Raw genomic sequence first — 15914 nt, forward strand, 5'->3', positions numbered from 1 at the left:
AGCTTTCGTCTGCTTCTTCTTCTTCTTCCTTAGTAAACATTTCTTTTTTCTTCTTCTTCATCGCCTACCACTTCTCGATTTTTTTTTCTTCATCTAAAACCCTGAGAAGATAAAAAGGTCGAATTCGCGACATTGTTTACACGCCAGATTAGCTCTTGTTTGGCGGGCTCCTAGGTCATAGATGTCTGTAGGCAGGTCATAGTTGCCTTTCCATTAGGAATTCCCACAGTTTACACTCGGTGATTCCTGAGTATAAACACGCATTTTTCGAGCCAGAGAGCATGAAATAGTGAATTTATTTCTTGGCGCCATCGTTCTTTTTGCTTGTTTACTGCCAATAGGAAATAATCACGTCACTGAAATTCCTATGCTGTTCCTGCCACAACTAAATAATGGTAAGAAGAGTGATCCAGGCAGTGAGCCTGAGAACACACCTTTGCGGCAGGCGAGAAGTTGCGGTTCATTCCGGCTATCTGGTGATGCGTGAAAGAACCTGCAGAGTGGGGCTGCGTTGGACTGCTCTGGGGATACCCGTTGCCTTGAGCTGAAAGGGAAGATACTGCATGAGTGAGGGAGAAAGCGCGCCGAGCAGTGAACGCCAAAGCACACGGGTAAGAGGATAGAGGCAGACAAGGCGAAAAGCGGGTTACATTTCCACGTCTTGAGCTTAAACGACTAATGAAGTTCCAGTGACTCTTGCGCTGGGCGATGTCGGCGGTAAACCGCTGAAGTAGGGTCAGTTAAACAAACGGGTAGGCACCGTTTATAAGGGTAGACAAATTCATCTATGCCCCCAATGAAGAGCGGCATTTCACGCTTATATAGGGCCAGATTTTGTGGACACTTATTACCCCAGGGATACAATCTTTGAAAGCTTCCGAGTTAGCAAATGTGACGTTTCGGTACTTCCTGAATGAGACCTATCCCCTCCTGCAACTATAATTTTACTCCACCTTCCTCATAAAAAAGAATAAATAAAAATAAACAGACTCCAGCATTGCATTTTACGTGCATCTGGTCTGTACAAAAGTAGAGCCATGCAGGCCTAGCACATGCCGGAGTCGAACGCGAGTCGGTTCCTGCATTCCATGGCTACAGCGTAACAGGCAGGACGCAGTAAGGAAGACACAACACAGCGCCGTGTTGTGTCTTCCTTACTGTGCCCTGTCTATTGTGCTGTAGCTATGGCTTACTCTTAAGAAAGAGGCTTCTTTAATATAGCCCAATGCCCTACCACGCTTAGTTTGTTTAGAGAGCCGCGGCTGCGCTGTGGGCAGGAGTGCGCCCGCGCTTGCCGCCTCTGAGCAGCGGGGCGCGATCGTGCACCGTATTATGCTAAAACCCTGCGCCAGCAGCAACAGGGGCATTCAGCGGCGCTGCTCGGACGACAACGGTTCTGCGGCAGTTCGCACGCCGTCACATCATTCTGGACGGCTTTTATCGAGGGAAAGAGCGCGCGCCACACCTTGCACTCGGCGCAAGGGCGTGCGCACTGCGGTACCTACCGACGGGCGCCTTGCTGCATGGCTCGTGGGGCCGCTTAGGCTTGAGGTCACTGGTGCAGAGGCAGACGAAGGTGCCGTTCACGTTGTGGCAGCCGGCCTCCAGGCCGCACAGCGTCGAGTTGTGCGCGCACAGGTCCAGCTCTGCACGTAAGGACAAAAGGTGGGCGCGCCGCCGCGATTATTAATCCGCTGAATTACCTCGGAGGCGAAGTTTCTTACAACTTATCACTGTGTCGTTTTCAATCAAGTGTATGACATTTTGCATTCATGCCGGCCAAGACCAGGGACAGCGTGTGCCTGCTGGTTCGCCTGACCATTCGCGTTTCTGCGAAACGGACCACAAAGCGCGACAGGAAAGACGAGCAGCTGGAAGTCTTGTCAGGGTAATGCCAAGCGACAAAGGTGAAACAAAGTGTACTAAAAAAATTGCGCAGTAACACGAGGACTAAAGTGAAACGAAGTATTGAGATCGCAACATGGTCGTTTGTGTTTGATAATTGAGAGGCAAGCAAACAGGCCGGCTCACGCAAGCAATATTACACAATACAATATACATCGACAAGATCCTCCAAACTTTGGTGTCCACCGTTGACCATGGCGCACTGCACAATGCTGGTTCGGCACGCTCCGCTAAGCAGAAGTCCTGTCCCGGACATGCTGCCAATCCCGTACTGTATATAGGACGTCGTGAAAGCTTGAGGGGCGCTCCGTGCCAAGCGACCAGAACCATGGACAGCCAGTTCACCACAGAAACATGACCACGGTAACGAACTTGAAAAGGATTGACCGGTGGGCGAGTCGGTGAATCGTTTTGTTATTGGCGGGGTTTCCTCTCTCTGTCTGCCCACTATGTGTGCAGCTCTTGCGCTCTTTCTAAACGCGGTAATGAGCTTTATTAAAGCGGGCCTAGCGCTTGGCTCTTGAATCGTACTCCGCCTGCCGCCTCCGACACGCGCGCTCGCACGAGACACCCCTCCCACACACACACACACCTGCGATTTTGTTTTTGTTGTTGTTCTGCCGGTGGCTAGGCGGTTTTAAGTTATCTGAGCGGGTTCCAAGCATATGGGTACACTCTTGCTTACTACACCCGTCAGCCTTTTAAGTTCAATCCGCACTTCTCCGCGAAGCTCGCTTATTCGACGCCACACGTTCAACTGCAGGCTCGAGCGCGAAAAGAGGATGGGCAAACAACGCCCAGCGACAAGGATGGCGCTCTCTCTTTGTGCTAGCCCGTCGTAAAGTCGGCCTTGCTGCGCACCGCCCGCAAGGGACCTCAAATGAGAGATGATTAAGGACACACATAACGAATGGAGGCATTCAGCATTCCCGTGCCGCACTGCGTACCTCCACAAGATGCTCTGGGAAGCGACGCCTACTGCTATCACGGCGGACGGCACGTGGATCCCCGATCGCCGCATCATAGGGATAACGGTGCACCGTCAAGAATATGCGTCGTGAAGCGAGCGCACACACGTCAGCACTGGCGACGATGCGAGAGGGACGCTGCGTAAAAGGAGCCGCGGTCGCGCACTCCTTCTGCGGGCGCATAAACCTCGGTATATACACGCGGCTTTCGCGACGGACAGTCAGCGGGCGGAGGAGAAGCTAATCAGCGGAGAGGAGGTGGCGTCGAAGGGCGCTGTTCCGAGACAGGACAGTCTCGGGGCACCGTTCACTCGTCGACCCAGTTCGCCCGTCTCGACGACTCGCGGGCCGGGCCACGTGCGGGCGATTGATAGAGTGCCTGCTACGCGTCCGGCCGAGCGGAGCGGTAAACGAAGGGCGGCCGACGTTTGAGATGGTGCGCTGTCGCGAGAAGATAAATACGCCCCAGGCTGGAGATGGAAGCCATTCGAGGAGGCAGCGAGGCGTCGGCGTCCGGATGAGTTTGATATAGGCGCTTCATCGCATTCAAGCTCGCGCGTAGCCGCTTCTGGGAAATCGGGTTCGTGAAAAATTAGATTTACTAAGGACGACCTCTGCGGAGCACTGCCAACCCTCTCCTTATATTTCAAGAAAAAAAAAAATCCGCAGTAAAATACAGAGAAAGCGGCCATGTCATCGTACTTTAGGAGGCGTAGACGTTCGTCACGGCAGAGACCGAAACAAGGCGCCCGCTTTAAAGTGAAAGCCTCGGAGGCTTACGTGCTAGAGCCTAAACACTGTTTACTCCGAAGAACCTGCCTTTACGCGCCCTCCTTGAGTTTCAACGCGTAGCTTGAACGCGGGCCTGACGTGGTAATTAAGCGATAAATGAGTTCCAGGCTAAGGACCCCACCCGAAAGCGAAGCTCGCATCGATATAATAAACCTTGTACTCTCTCTCTCGCCCTTTACACCGGGCATGGATGTTGTGTCTGGACTAGGCGCTATATTATGAATTTCAGCTGCTCTGCTTGGAAACTGAGGCCATTCATTGTCAGCCAGTGAATCTCACTGCACACCTGTTTGACAGGAGCTACCCCGAGGTAGCTGGCGTCCGGCCCTTTTGTGCTGGGAGGAATAGGAACGCGAACACAAGGACGATAGGTAGAATACAACAAAAGTAATAATAATAAACAGAATAGTATGAAGAGCTCTCACGTCTCGTCTGATTGTCAGAGCATTAATATGTCATTACGAGCCGTCTTTCCGGACATTCTTGCGTTGGGGCGCTAATCTAGCAAGGTATATAGTACAGAGTGTTTCACCTAAGACTTTCTGCAATTCCTTAATAAGGCTTTCTGAGTTAGGGTAGCTCTTCTTTCGGCATAGCATTGTTAGCGGTGTAATGCATCGGAGTACAGCTAAGATGTGCTAATTAGGAGGCTGGTTAACTAATTTTGAGCAGTTAACATTGTAACTATTACTGTTAGGCCCCTTACCTACTGAGAGGCGTGTAGACCACCGTCAGTAATACGTTAATGTTAAGAGAGCAGCGCAGACAAGAAAACAAACGTGAGTTGGTGGTGCTTCGTCATGTGGTGGCAACCAAAGCCAGGAAAGCAGGCGTAGAAGTCGCGCAGGTAGGCTGGCTTAGTGCTCGGAACAAACTGTTTATTTGGGCGAGCTTGCGACAACGACGAAACGGCAGCGATGGAAACGGACGCACTTGAGGGGCGTCGGGGCAAGAATGACTGAGGCCGACGGGCAGTCCCTATTTAAACAAGGCTATCTCGATAACGGGCGTACTACGTCTTAGGGGAGGGCCCCGAACGTCACAGAATCGCCCGAGTGCGATCGTGAATCGCCAACAATTGTGAAAACGGCCATAAGTACCGGGGAGTTTCCCTATGTAACGCTTTTCGGGCACTTAAGAAGAAATAGGTGAAAATAATTCTAGCAGCATATAGCGGGCATTACGACACCCTGCGTAGCTAACAGTAAATAACAAAGCCGCGCTTCACCGGCGACAAACAAATAATACTGATGAAAACAAATTAACATAGCGAAGCCTCGCGCCAATATTATGGGCGTAATGAGGATAATTGCTCGGCAGGACATGCGGTGCTTGAAACTGATTAGTGTGAGACAGCCCAAAACTAGGGAACAGCTACGTGGTCGAAGGTGGCAGAGAATCATTTGAAGTCACGAAGTAGGGAAGCTTCGCAGGGACAAGGTGGCCGACAGCTGCGAATAACTAGCTTTATTCAGGATTACCAGTAGGGGCATTTCACCTGCTCTATTTGGCCCGGGAGGTAAGAGTGGTGGTGATTATCTTTTTTTTTTGTAAAACTATCGAGCCTCAGGTACCTTACACCAAGCAAAGTTCACTCTTTCGGCCTTGTAGTCAAGTGCAGGTGGAAAAGGAAGTGAAGCAAAATGTGGCATAAAATATAAATACGAAAGCATCCGATAACTGAACGTTAACTGACCGATATCGAACGATAACTGAACGACATCGAAAATATGGCATTTGTAGAGCGTAGGCGCCTAAGTCGCTTCATTTTCGCTAAATTTAAGATTCAGCTAATAGAATGCACCGCTGTGAACGAACCAGCGACAGAGTACAAGAAGCTAGGTCACTGGTTTGAGCGAAGGTGCCAAAAGAGTATTGAAATACTGACAGTCACAGGCATATGCGACAAATGTCCTCAGAGATTCCGAGATCTTTCAAAATCGTTTCGACAGAAGAGGTGCGCGGGAGTACGCCGCTGTAAAATGCGAAGGGCGGTAAATGCGCGTTCTCCTATGAACGAAACAATTTGAAATCTGATTTGCTCCACACGTGTGCAGTAGAAGATAAGATTTCAGTATGGCGTTTTGCAAGACTGTGGCGAAGTGTAAGAAAAGTGGATTTGCACTTTTCGATGCCTCGGAGCCTCGCCAACACTTTCCAGGTTTCCCAAGTGGGAAACTTCGAAAGTGTTGGCGCGCAAGTGCCGTCAAGCAGGGTATGTAACTAGGTTGAATAACACAACAGAAAGGGATCCTAAAAAAGTGGTTTCCCACTACTTCTCTTTATATTTAAATATTCGGACAGCTGAAGAAACGTTACAGTCGTTTTAGGAGGCCGGCGTAAAGGCAATGAAATGCACGGCATAGCGGCAGCCACCATGTCCATTCTCCAATTTCGATGTGGCGTTCGGTACGTACAAAAACAACAAAACCAGCATGCTGCAGCGCATGCAGCAAGCAAAATGAAACGCAGTATATCGCGAACTTTTGGTTTGGTTTATGGGGTTTAACGTCCCAAAACGACTAAGGCTATGAGAGACGCCGTAGTGGAGGGCTCCGGAAATTTTGACCACCTGGGGTTCTTTAACGTGCACTGACATCGCACAGTACACGGGCCTCTAGAATTTCTCCGCCAAAGAAATTCTAGCCGCCGCGGCCGGGATCGAACCCGCGTCTTTTGGGTCAGCAGCCGAGCACCATAACCGCTGAGCCACCGCGGCGGCATCGCGAACTTTTGCTCCGCATCTGGCAGCGATCATATTTGCTGCTTTGACAGCCAACCAACTTTTCTCCCTATGGCCTTTGTGAGCTACCTCACAAAAAATACGCGGGCCTCGATTTCGGGAAATCATCGCTGTCTGCCAAGACAACTGCTGTAAGGCAATCAGGTGTTGCCACGGAGAGTGCTGGGTAATGCGGACACGTAAAAGACCTCGTAGGCAGTGATTGTACAGCGATAAGTGCAGGTTGGCAAAGTACCGCATTTCGTATTCATTATTTTTTCTGTCGAGTGGCTCTCACTGTGCGAGCAATGCGACTTACGAGAGAAACACTCAGGACGCACCTCGTTTCGCGGTGAAATGGATACACTTATAATCAGCCGCCGCGGTGGCTCAGTGGTTATGACAACCTGCTGCTGACCCAAAAGTCGCGGGTTCGATCCCGGCCGCGGCGGCTGAATTTCGATGGAGGCGAAATTTTAGAGGCCCGTGTACTGTTCGATGTCAGTGCACGCTGAAGAACCCCAGGTGGCCGAAATTTCCGGAGCCCTTCACTACGGCGTCCCTCATAGCCTGAGTAGCTTTCGGACGTTAAGCCCCCCACAAACGAAACTTCAAATTAGTTTCTGGTGTCCCATTTTTTTTTTCAGCCAAATTTTTGTTTGCAGGTCAGGAGGAAAGACCATCTAACTTTCCAACTTCTTGAAGAATTCCTTTGTTATTCAAATCGCTGACTCCTGTCACAACAGCCGAGATCGCGTTCAATTTTACAGCAAATCCAAGTGAGCCAGGAGAGACCAAGAGAGCTAACTACAATTACTATTCAGGTGCTGACAGGCACTATTAAATGCTCTGTGCCGCTTCCATCATAACAGGTACTGCGTTTGTGGAGGAGAAATTAATAAGCTTCATCATTGTGAGGGATAATAAGGCCTCGGCACGGTCACTTGATTTGGCTGTGTGGCTGCCTGGTCGGTCCAGCATATTTTTGATACATGACACCCGAAGCGCTCGTTGGCCTGAGGATGAAATGTCTGACGCTATTTTGAACCGCCACGCAGTGAAAGCATTAGTGATGGGGAGCGAGTTCATACGTAGTTCAGCATCTTGCATCACTGCCATTTGAACGGCCTGCTCTATTCGCCTTTTTGTTCGCTGCATCGAAGCGTGCATTCTTCGACGACTTGGTGCTCCTCCCGCCATGAAACCAGCGACAGCGCCGCATCTCGACTTTTTCCTTCGGGCTCAATCTGTCGGCACGTGCCGCGCTGTTTACTCCCCGGGCGATATACAGGCAACCTGTCGGCGCCTTTTGCGCGCAGCGCTCCCGATGTGCGGGTCGTACGTGGTCCATTCTCGTTTTGCGGAAGACGCTTTTACGAGCGCGGATCGAACGGGCCCCGCAGATGTCGCCGGCCGCCGTGGACGAGCCTGACAAACAAGCACGCGGGAGGTCGCCTCGTGCCTCTCCCGCCGGGGCAGCACGCGACGTTGTTTTACGGCCGCCGGCCGCGGCTGTGGGGGCCTGGTGCGGCCGTGCCGCCCACGCCAACTCTCGGTGGAATGCAGCAAGTGCCGGACAATGCTGCCGTGGCGTGGGGGGGAGGCTAATTAGGACTCCTGAGTCTTCACGTGGGATCTAGTCCCACGTAAGGGCGGCGTCGCAGGCGGTGGATGGCACTCGTACTACGGACGACGCTGTTTACCAACGTCTGTTGACAGCGGGTTTGGCATGGCCTTTAATGGACCATCAAGGACCGTATTTTGAAACGATCGTTTTTCCTTTTACCCCTTTACTCTTGGGCCGCCGCGGTGGCTCAGTGGTTATGGCACTCGGCTGCTGACCCGAAAGACGCGGGTTCGATCCCGGCCGCGGTGGTCGAATTTCGATGAAGGCGAAATTCTAGAGGCCCGTGTACTGTTTGACGTCAGTGCACGATAAAGAACCCCAGGTGGTCGAAATTTCCTGAGCCCTTTCCTACGGCGTCTCTCATAGCCTGAGTCGCTTTGGGACGTTAAACCCCCATACACCATACCCCTGTAATCTTTTATCCCTTTATCCCTGTTAGTCGTGGCTTGTGACGTCATTACTGACAAGGTATGAATCGACCAACGCCTGCGACTTTGCTACCGGAGGCGACGAGTTAGACATGTTTTGCTGTCTGTTATGACGTCACAAGCTACAGCTACCAACCGTATAAGGAAAAAAGAAACCACAGGAACAAATAATTTCATTGTGTGTTGGCAATGCGATAGCATTAGTGACGTCACGTCCGAAGTGGTGACGTCGCTTCCTTTCTGGTGACGCCAGTTGAATCTAGCCAATAGGCGAATTTTATTACTGCTGACGCATTTTGGTCCGATGAGACTTCTAATGCTCTCGCATTGGTGCTGCTTTCACGCGGTGGGTCGGCAAACGCTGCTCGTCTTTTACGGCGTTCCACGGTAGAGGTAGGGGGGGGGGGGGCAGGAAGTGGACAGCCTGCGCCCAGGCGCTGTCGTAGACGGCGGTTGTGGCCACTAGTAGTAGCTGAAGGCAATGGCGTTGCATAGCAATAGCTGAGAAAGGAGAGGACATGATGGAGAGCACACAATGCGGCGAAAAACGCGTGGAAATTTGCCACCAGGGAGGTGGAGAACATCGCATAGAATATCTGTCCGAGGCTTTTTGGTTTACAACTGTACGGGAATATTCATGGCGCTACCTGAACTGTCGAAACTACTGCAAGACTGGATGACTGTATCCAACCATTGTGTACGCTGTAACTTCAGCGAACTGTTCACCGTGGAACACTCCTGACTTGCCGGACGAAGCATCCTGCACTTTTGGACAGTCAATCTGTTGGCCTGTTGAAATCTCTTTTCAGACTGAGGGTATTAGGGTTGAAGACCGTTTGCCTGCACGGAAAGAGTTATTGCCGAGCTGCTTACAGCCAACCAGGAAACTATTTTCACTGCCTCAGTGAACGTCGACCGCCACAAGCGCACGGTTCTTCCACCCACGCGAGCCATGAGACCTCAGAGGAAAGTCGTGCGTTTTCTTCGAACTTCCCAGTTAAATTGAGCACAGCTTAGCAGCGTGACAGCAAAACCGGGGACGCAGGTCGCAATTTGCTCCCACTGCTGTCTTTTCTCCTCTCATTTGCTGCTGGTTTCAACCAAAGAAAGCAGACAGCGCAGACGAGAAATTGTTTATTAGTGATTTCATAACCGATTTCATTAAATCAAGGGCGACTAAGTGCATCAAAGCTTTAGTTATCCGTACAGGCTTAGCAAGGCACGGAGTTTTGCTGACGCACAAATCAAGCCGAGCATTGTCACAAAAATTCCACGCATTATTTCTTTGAAATACCACGCCAGGCTTCTTGAAGCGGCGATGCGTTTATTATTTATCCGCTCCCTTTGTCGTCTCCTTCTGACCGGACGACTACCAGAAAAAACTCGCAATTCGCCAACTAATTTTGCAGAGTAGCATGGAGCACGAGTAGCAAGGTTTGTTTTCCAACGTGATCCGGTGACAGAAACCGTTGTACAGGTTTTCTTATGTTCAGCTCGTGCAAAGACGGTTCGATGGGTTAGTTGGCTCTGCATCATGAAGCGAGCAGCTCTCCGCTCTCCTGCGGCGGGCAATACTTAGGGCAGATTGGACGCTGCCCTAAAGAAAGGTTAAAAGAACAGCTTTAAAAAGTTTCGAAACTGAAGTCTGTCACCTCGGCATTCAGTGCAGAGATTCTGAATAAGCAAAAAACGAGAATAAACAGTGCATGCCACGTTATCGTGATTACCACAGTGCCCGCAAGGAATCGTGATAGACGTGCAAGAGAAACAATCGAAGCGTTGAAAATTAGGAGGCTGAGAAATACGTGCACCAGCACCCCGTCAATTGCATGGCTGCACAAGAAGCTGTTACTTCTGGGCGTAGCATTACCGTTGTCTTCATCTTACTGAGCATGGGTTTTGTTGTTTGATCTCAGTGCGTGTGCTCTGGAGTCTCTTTGGCGTCATTTGTGTATTTATACCTCAGTTATTAGTCAGCGCTGTGTTCGTCCGATTCTTCGTCCTACTTGTGTGTGCCTCAGATCACGCTGTTCACTTCAAGAGACAGTACGTGATTGAATACGTTCACACGTTCATGCGTGTTTAATGTCTGATTGCTGTCTTTTTTCTTTTGATGCAGTGGCTGTACGTTTACATTTCCCGAGTGTTGCTTTTCTGTTGGGTCGACAGACTCCCTAAGCTGTTCAGGAGAGCAAGCTGCCGGGCTAGTTGGTGAAGCATGTTAAATAGAATTCATCGCAAAAAAAAAAAAAAAAAAACAGACAAGGGACGAAGTAAGAGACACAGAGACGTTCACGAGCTGCTTTGAGCGGGCTCTTAAAAAAAACTTCCCCGGATAAAATGTACCTGGATAAAATGTCCCCAGAGAAAATGCCCACGGAAAAAATATCCAGACGTCCCAATTTTCTAGGTAGGAAATAATGTCCCCACACGGGTGCCACCAAACGTCCCGTAACCCCCCGTGTTTTGAGCATCCGCCTCGCATGCGGTAAGGGGGTTGTTCAATCTCCAGTGCAGCCGGATATCCGCAGGTTTTTTAATGGGTACAAGCTTTCCCCTGGCCTGGCGCTCAGCTTATCTTCGTTACATGCAGTACTTGTATGCAGTGCGCTATAAACTGAACGCCTTCCCACCCGTGGATACGTATGTATCCACGGGTGGGATGCGTACTGTACACGTACCGAGCGGTGGTACAGTGGGCGTAATCTCACCCCTGGCCTGGTGTTCGGCTTCTTTATTGTGGAATGCTTGGACAATGGATCTTTGACCTCAGGTTGAAAAGACGAAAACGCCTTGTGCCCTTGCGCCATAAAAAATCCCAATCATCGAGGAAGAGTCCAAAAAAAAAAAGGGCAAATTTTTGTCAAGTTGGTTCCCGAAGAATTCATCCTTTAGGTAATTTTTCTCTTGGGGACTTTTATCTCTAGTGGGCGCTTCCTCAGGGGACTTTTTTTTCGGGGACGTTATTTCCGGGGACGTATCTTCCAGGGCCAATTTTTTCCTACGCCCGTTTTGAGTAGCTTTTGGCCCCTCGCTTTTTCGTGAAGAATGGGAAATAAATGATCAGTTTGAATTGGGTTGATATAACGAGACAAATACTGGCCCACTATCACGATTCGAGCTGTTCTTCTACGGTCTTTGATGCCCCTTTTCAAGTACTTCAATCGTAGCACACAAATAAGCGTGCGCCCACTAAAGGCTTGTTCGGGCCGTGGCAGCGCGGCCCTTAGTTTCGAAGGGAAGCCACAAACGAGAGCAGCGTATCCCATAGCTCAATCGATTTCGAGCAGGGCCCTCCAGCGTCGCACCGCGCGGTCAATCGGTTCTCGCTCCGTCCAGAGTGATCACACTCGAGATTTGTTACCAACAGTGCCCGCGTAAGCACTTCGTTCAGCGTTCACCAGTCTTTTTGTTCTTTCACCAGGGCTTCACTTAAGCGCCGCTGCGGCGGTATTAAATGCACCGCTTAACGCGCGGTTTATTCACGCGGAAGGACCGAGCCGTAATAATGCACCGCACCGCTGGGAAGGAAGAGCCCCTCGCGGCCTTGCAACCAAGCCGGCGAGCGCAGCCGAGTGAGAAGATAAACAATAAACGTCGTCCTGATTAAATTCCACAGAGCAAACTCAACTAGCATTCTGAGGCCGCGACTCACCAAACACCGCAGGGAAAACTCGCAGGTGCGCTCAACCTTAGCGCAGGAAGAAACTCTCGTGAACAGGAAATGAACAAAAGAAGGGGGGGGGGGGGGGGGGATATTTTGGGACTGTTTACGTTGCCGCTGCGCTTATGTGTGCCGTAACACACGCTATCAGCGTTTGCGCCTGGACGCTTAAGATAAGGATACTTTAGTGAGAAACGAGAGAAATTGTCAACGACCAGAACCCGGGACCACTGAGGTATATTTCTTTACGTGAAGTTACAGCCACACAAGCGATGGCTGAGCCCGCTGCCTGAGATAAGCCTCGCTCGCGACTCCGTGCGCGACCTTGCCTTCGCTTTCCAACTGCGTCATCAACCTGCCGCGCTGGAAAGCACCTTCGGATTTTCCGGCAGACTCACCCCTGCTGCCAGCGGCGTCTTTGTTCAGTCTGCATCTGCGCCTTTATTTGGAGGCGATTTCGGCTTCTCTGGCTGAATCTTTCTAATGAATTCACACGGAAGAACATGCGACACCTTATGGACAGGGGTTAGTGAATTCACACGGCTTTTGCTAAGGGGGAACAGGTTGCTATAGAGAAATATTACAGTTCTAGTTTTTCAGAAAACAGTCATTGCAATAGAAGAAGGAACGGGTTCGTCAAATCCGTGCGAAGGTGAAGTAGAAAAACGTAAGGGAAAAAACATTGCACAGGTATTTCGCAACGTCGTGGTCGTACTCGTTACATTGCTGTTCCGGATTCTTGTCATGCCAGCAGGATTCACGTTCCTCGAACCAGGCAGTCGATTACCAAATGAATAACAGAATGATTTGTCTTCGTATACTGATAGCTGTTTTTGACTTCCTGAACCTATTGCCCGAGCTTTAACCATATAGCCAAGTGTTGTTTGTAAACGTCCTTATTTCAGTAGTTTCGGACAGGTAGGACGGGGCTCACCTGGAGCTTACGGAGGCGTTCGAAGTTCACTCGGTGGAGAGAGGCTTCCAAATAAGCGAAAAGCGCATCCCAAAACCTGTTGCCATGCAGCGTACCGGAATTTCTGTTATGCAGTTCGCCCCCGGGATAAAGCCCATATACTGAATTTTTGCTTTAAAAGAAAAATTACTAGATTCTCCGCGCCCGGTACATACCCCGTGGGTGCAGATCGTGTGTCCACCGCATATAAATGTATGCGGTCGTCCAGGGCAAGCATCAGAAAGGCTCGTAATAGAATAAACGCCGGGAATTTCACGCAATATTTGGCGATATTAAAAAATTACTCTGTAGTCTGCACCTATAGGTAGTCCGCAAGGAGAGAAATTTCAGCGTTTAAGCTTGTATAGCCCACGAATTGTGCGCCGAAAATTACGGCAATTTTCTGGTAATATCCGGAATTGCCAGCTGGCAAAGCAGGCGAGAGCAGGAGGCTGCGTTTCAGGCCAGCTCTTTTGCATGAGCGAAGTCCGGGCACGTCCGCAGCGAAAGATTGTGAGAAAGGTTTCTTCCGATTTTATTGTCCTATTGCACTAAAAACACATTCTTTGGCAAGATTGTGCATAGCTTGTAGTATATGAAGCGCAACAAATGTGTAAGCTGCGCTTGATCTACTACAGGGGTGCATTATGATCACTTGTGCGCTCGGGACCTGACGCCGCTAAACTTTCACAATGCCGGAAGCGGTACGACGCACGTGCCAACAACCTCTCGCAAGTCTTGGCTGCTCTATAACCAACCCCTCACATGTTTCCAACCGCTGCGATGAACCGGCAGACAAAAAAAACGACCTGCCATGTAGCAGGTCGCCATAGCAGAGCCAGTCGGCAAGCACGAGCTTTTTAGAGACGCGGTAAAATGAACGCAGGCATGAGCACAACTTGTTTGCAGAGCAGAAGCCACGTGCCCGGGGCGACGGCTTCCCGAGGAGGGCTTCACTAAAATCCAATGCCAGGCAACCACACAGGTCTGGACGCCGCCGCCTCGCCCGCGTAGCTTCCACTATATTGAGAAAAAGTTAGAATGGATCGCACTGACGTCATAACAGGCGGCGTGTTAGAGACCCGGAACATACCAAAAATCTGTGCATTTTTCTAATACTCTGTCGTGTCCGGTCGCTGTGTTGAATGCAGCGAAAGACGCACACGGTACTTTAAGACTTCGTTTATTTAAAGCCGATGAGGGTGCGACCAGCGTCGACCGAGGCAGGAGCCGAACTGGCCGCCCGAAGAAAGGAGGGAGCGGAGAAGCGTCCACGGGAGGGAGTGGCTTCCCAAAACAGGAGGAGGATGCGGGGGGCGCACCATGGGGGGGCATCTGGCGACAGCGTGCGACGAGGGGCAAGTGGTCGTTAGGAGGAGGATGCGAGTGGTCGTTAAGAGGAGGATGCGGGGCGCACACACACAAAAGCAATAAGGGGACACAACACTTCCTTCCCCCTTAGAAAGTTGCCTGGTATCGTGCAGGGGGTCGGCGCTCACGCGTGGAGGCGCGCTGGCTTTGTGCGCTCGGGGGAGAAACACTTGTAGGCTGGCTGTTGTTCGCTGTGTCTCCTAGGTCTGTCCTGGGCGAAGTCTCTTCTTCCGGGAAGAGGTGCCAGGCTATGTGGGAAGATGGTGCACGTGTTCTCTCCGCTGGCGGACAGCTCTCAGACGGCGTCGTAAATCTACGCAGCTGGTTGAGATGTCGGCGTGCTACTGTGCCATGTATGTTGACGAGCCAAGAGCGCAGGCCTATGCGTCTGACAATTGTAGCTTCCTCCCAGCGTGGCTTTTTCAGAAACTGTCGGGCGAGGACGCGCTGCCCCTCATTAAGCGTGCCGCAGCGCGGAATTGCTTTTTCTTCCCGGAACGTCTCTGCCTTTGGCTCGGGGAGGATGGCTGTGAGCTGGGTTCGCATTTCACGCTCGAACATCATTTTCGAGGGGGTCTCGCCTGTTGTGCTCTGAACCGTCGTGTGCTGCTTGAAGAGAAAGCGCGCAAGGCGGCGCTGCAGCGAGCCTGTCTGATCTCTTTCAAGGGCGCGTTTTAGCTCGGCTACGTAGCGCTCGGCTTGTCCGTTTGTCGCTGGGTGGTAGGGGGCCGATGTAACTGATGAGATCCCGTTGTCGCGATAAAACTTGAGGATCTCCGCAGACACAAACGGTGTTCCGTTGTCCGACACTACCTTGCGCGGCAGGCCGAACGTTGCAAATAGTGATCGGAGGTTGTCAATGACTGCTGCCGAAGTCGTCTGTCCCATTTGCCTTATCTCAAGCCACTTTGTGTAGGCATCTACGACCACAAGGAAAGTGCAGCCCTCAATTGGTCCTGCAAAATCAATGTGCAGTGTGTGCCATGGTGTGTCTGGCTTTTCCCATTCTGGGACAGGAGCTTTCGGCGGGGCGCTCCGACTGCTCTGGCAAGGCTTGCATTCTCGCACCACTGTTTCGATGTCGTTGTCAATGCCAGGCCACCACATGTAGCTTCTGGCACACTTTTTCATTGCAACGATGCCCCGATGTCCGGCGTGGATGAGAGACATAGCTTGTGCGCGTAGTTCTCTCGGCATCACAACTCGGGACCCAAATATGATGCAGCCGCGATGGGTGCTCAACTCTGTAGCTCGCCTGCGGTAAGCGTCGAAGTTGTCCCCTTTGAGTTTATGCACGTTGCCTTGTTGAACAGCTGTGTAAACTAGCCGGAGAGCTGCGCACTTCTGCGTAGATGCTGCAACTGTGCCTGCTGTAAGCGGAGGTTCTGGCAGTGCTTCGAACATCAGAACGTCTCCTGGTGGAAATGGTTCGTCAACAGTTGCGTCTAGTGGCAGACGGCTTAGCGCATCGGCGTTTTGATGTTT

At 51.1% G+C, this 15914-nt stretch overlaps 1 protein-coding gene across 2 annotated transcripts in view; it reads right to left on the reverse strand.

Annotated features, from left to right (window-relative positions):
- Positions 1 to 15914, reverse strand: part of LOC149349625 (high affinity nerve growth factor receptor-like) — a 339259-nt gene that overhangs the window by 35359 nt on the left and 287986 nt on the right. For both annotated transcript variants that reach the window (XM_089578661.1, XM_089578662.1), the window contains exons 2-3: positions 1506 to 1646; positions 435 to 544 (exon numbers count right to left, since the gene is read on the reverse strand). In XM_089578661.1, the coding sequence (XP_089434787.1) occupies positions 435 to 544; positions 1506 to 1646 (251 nt within the window). The remainder of the gene's footprint in view (positions 1 to 434; positions 545 to 1505; positions 1647 to 15914) is intronic.

Source organism: Amblyomma mixtum, chromosome 3 (genome assembly GCF_055824585.1).
Source record: "Amblyomma mixtum isolate Tamu chromosome 3, ASM5582458v1, whole genome shotgun sequence".
Classification (NCBI taxonomy): Eukaryota; Metazoa; Arthropoda; class Arachnida; order Ixodida; family Ixodidae; genus Amblyomma; species Amblyomma mixtum.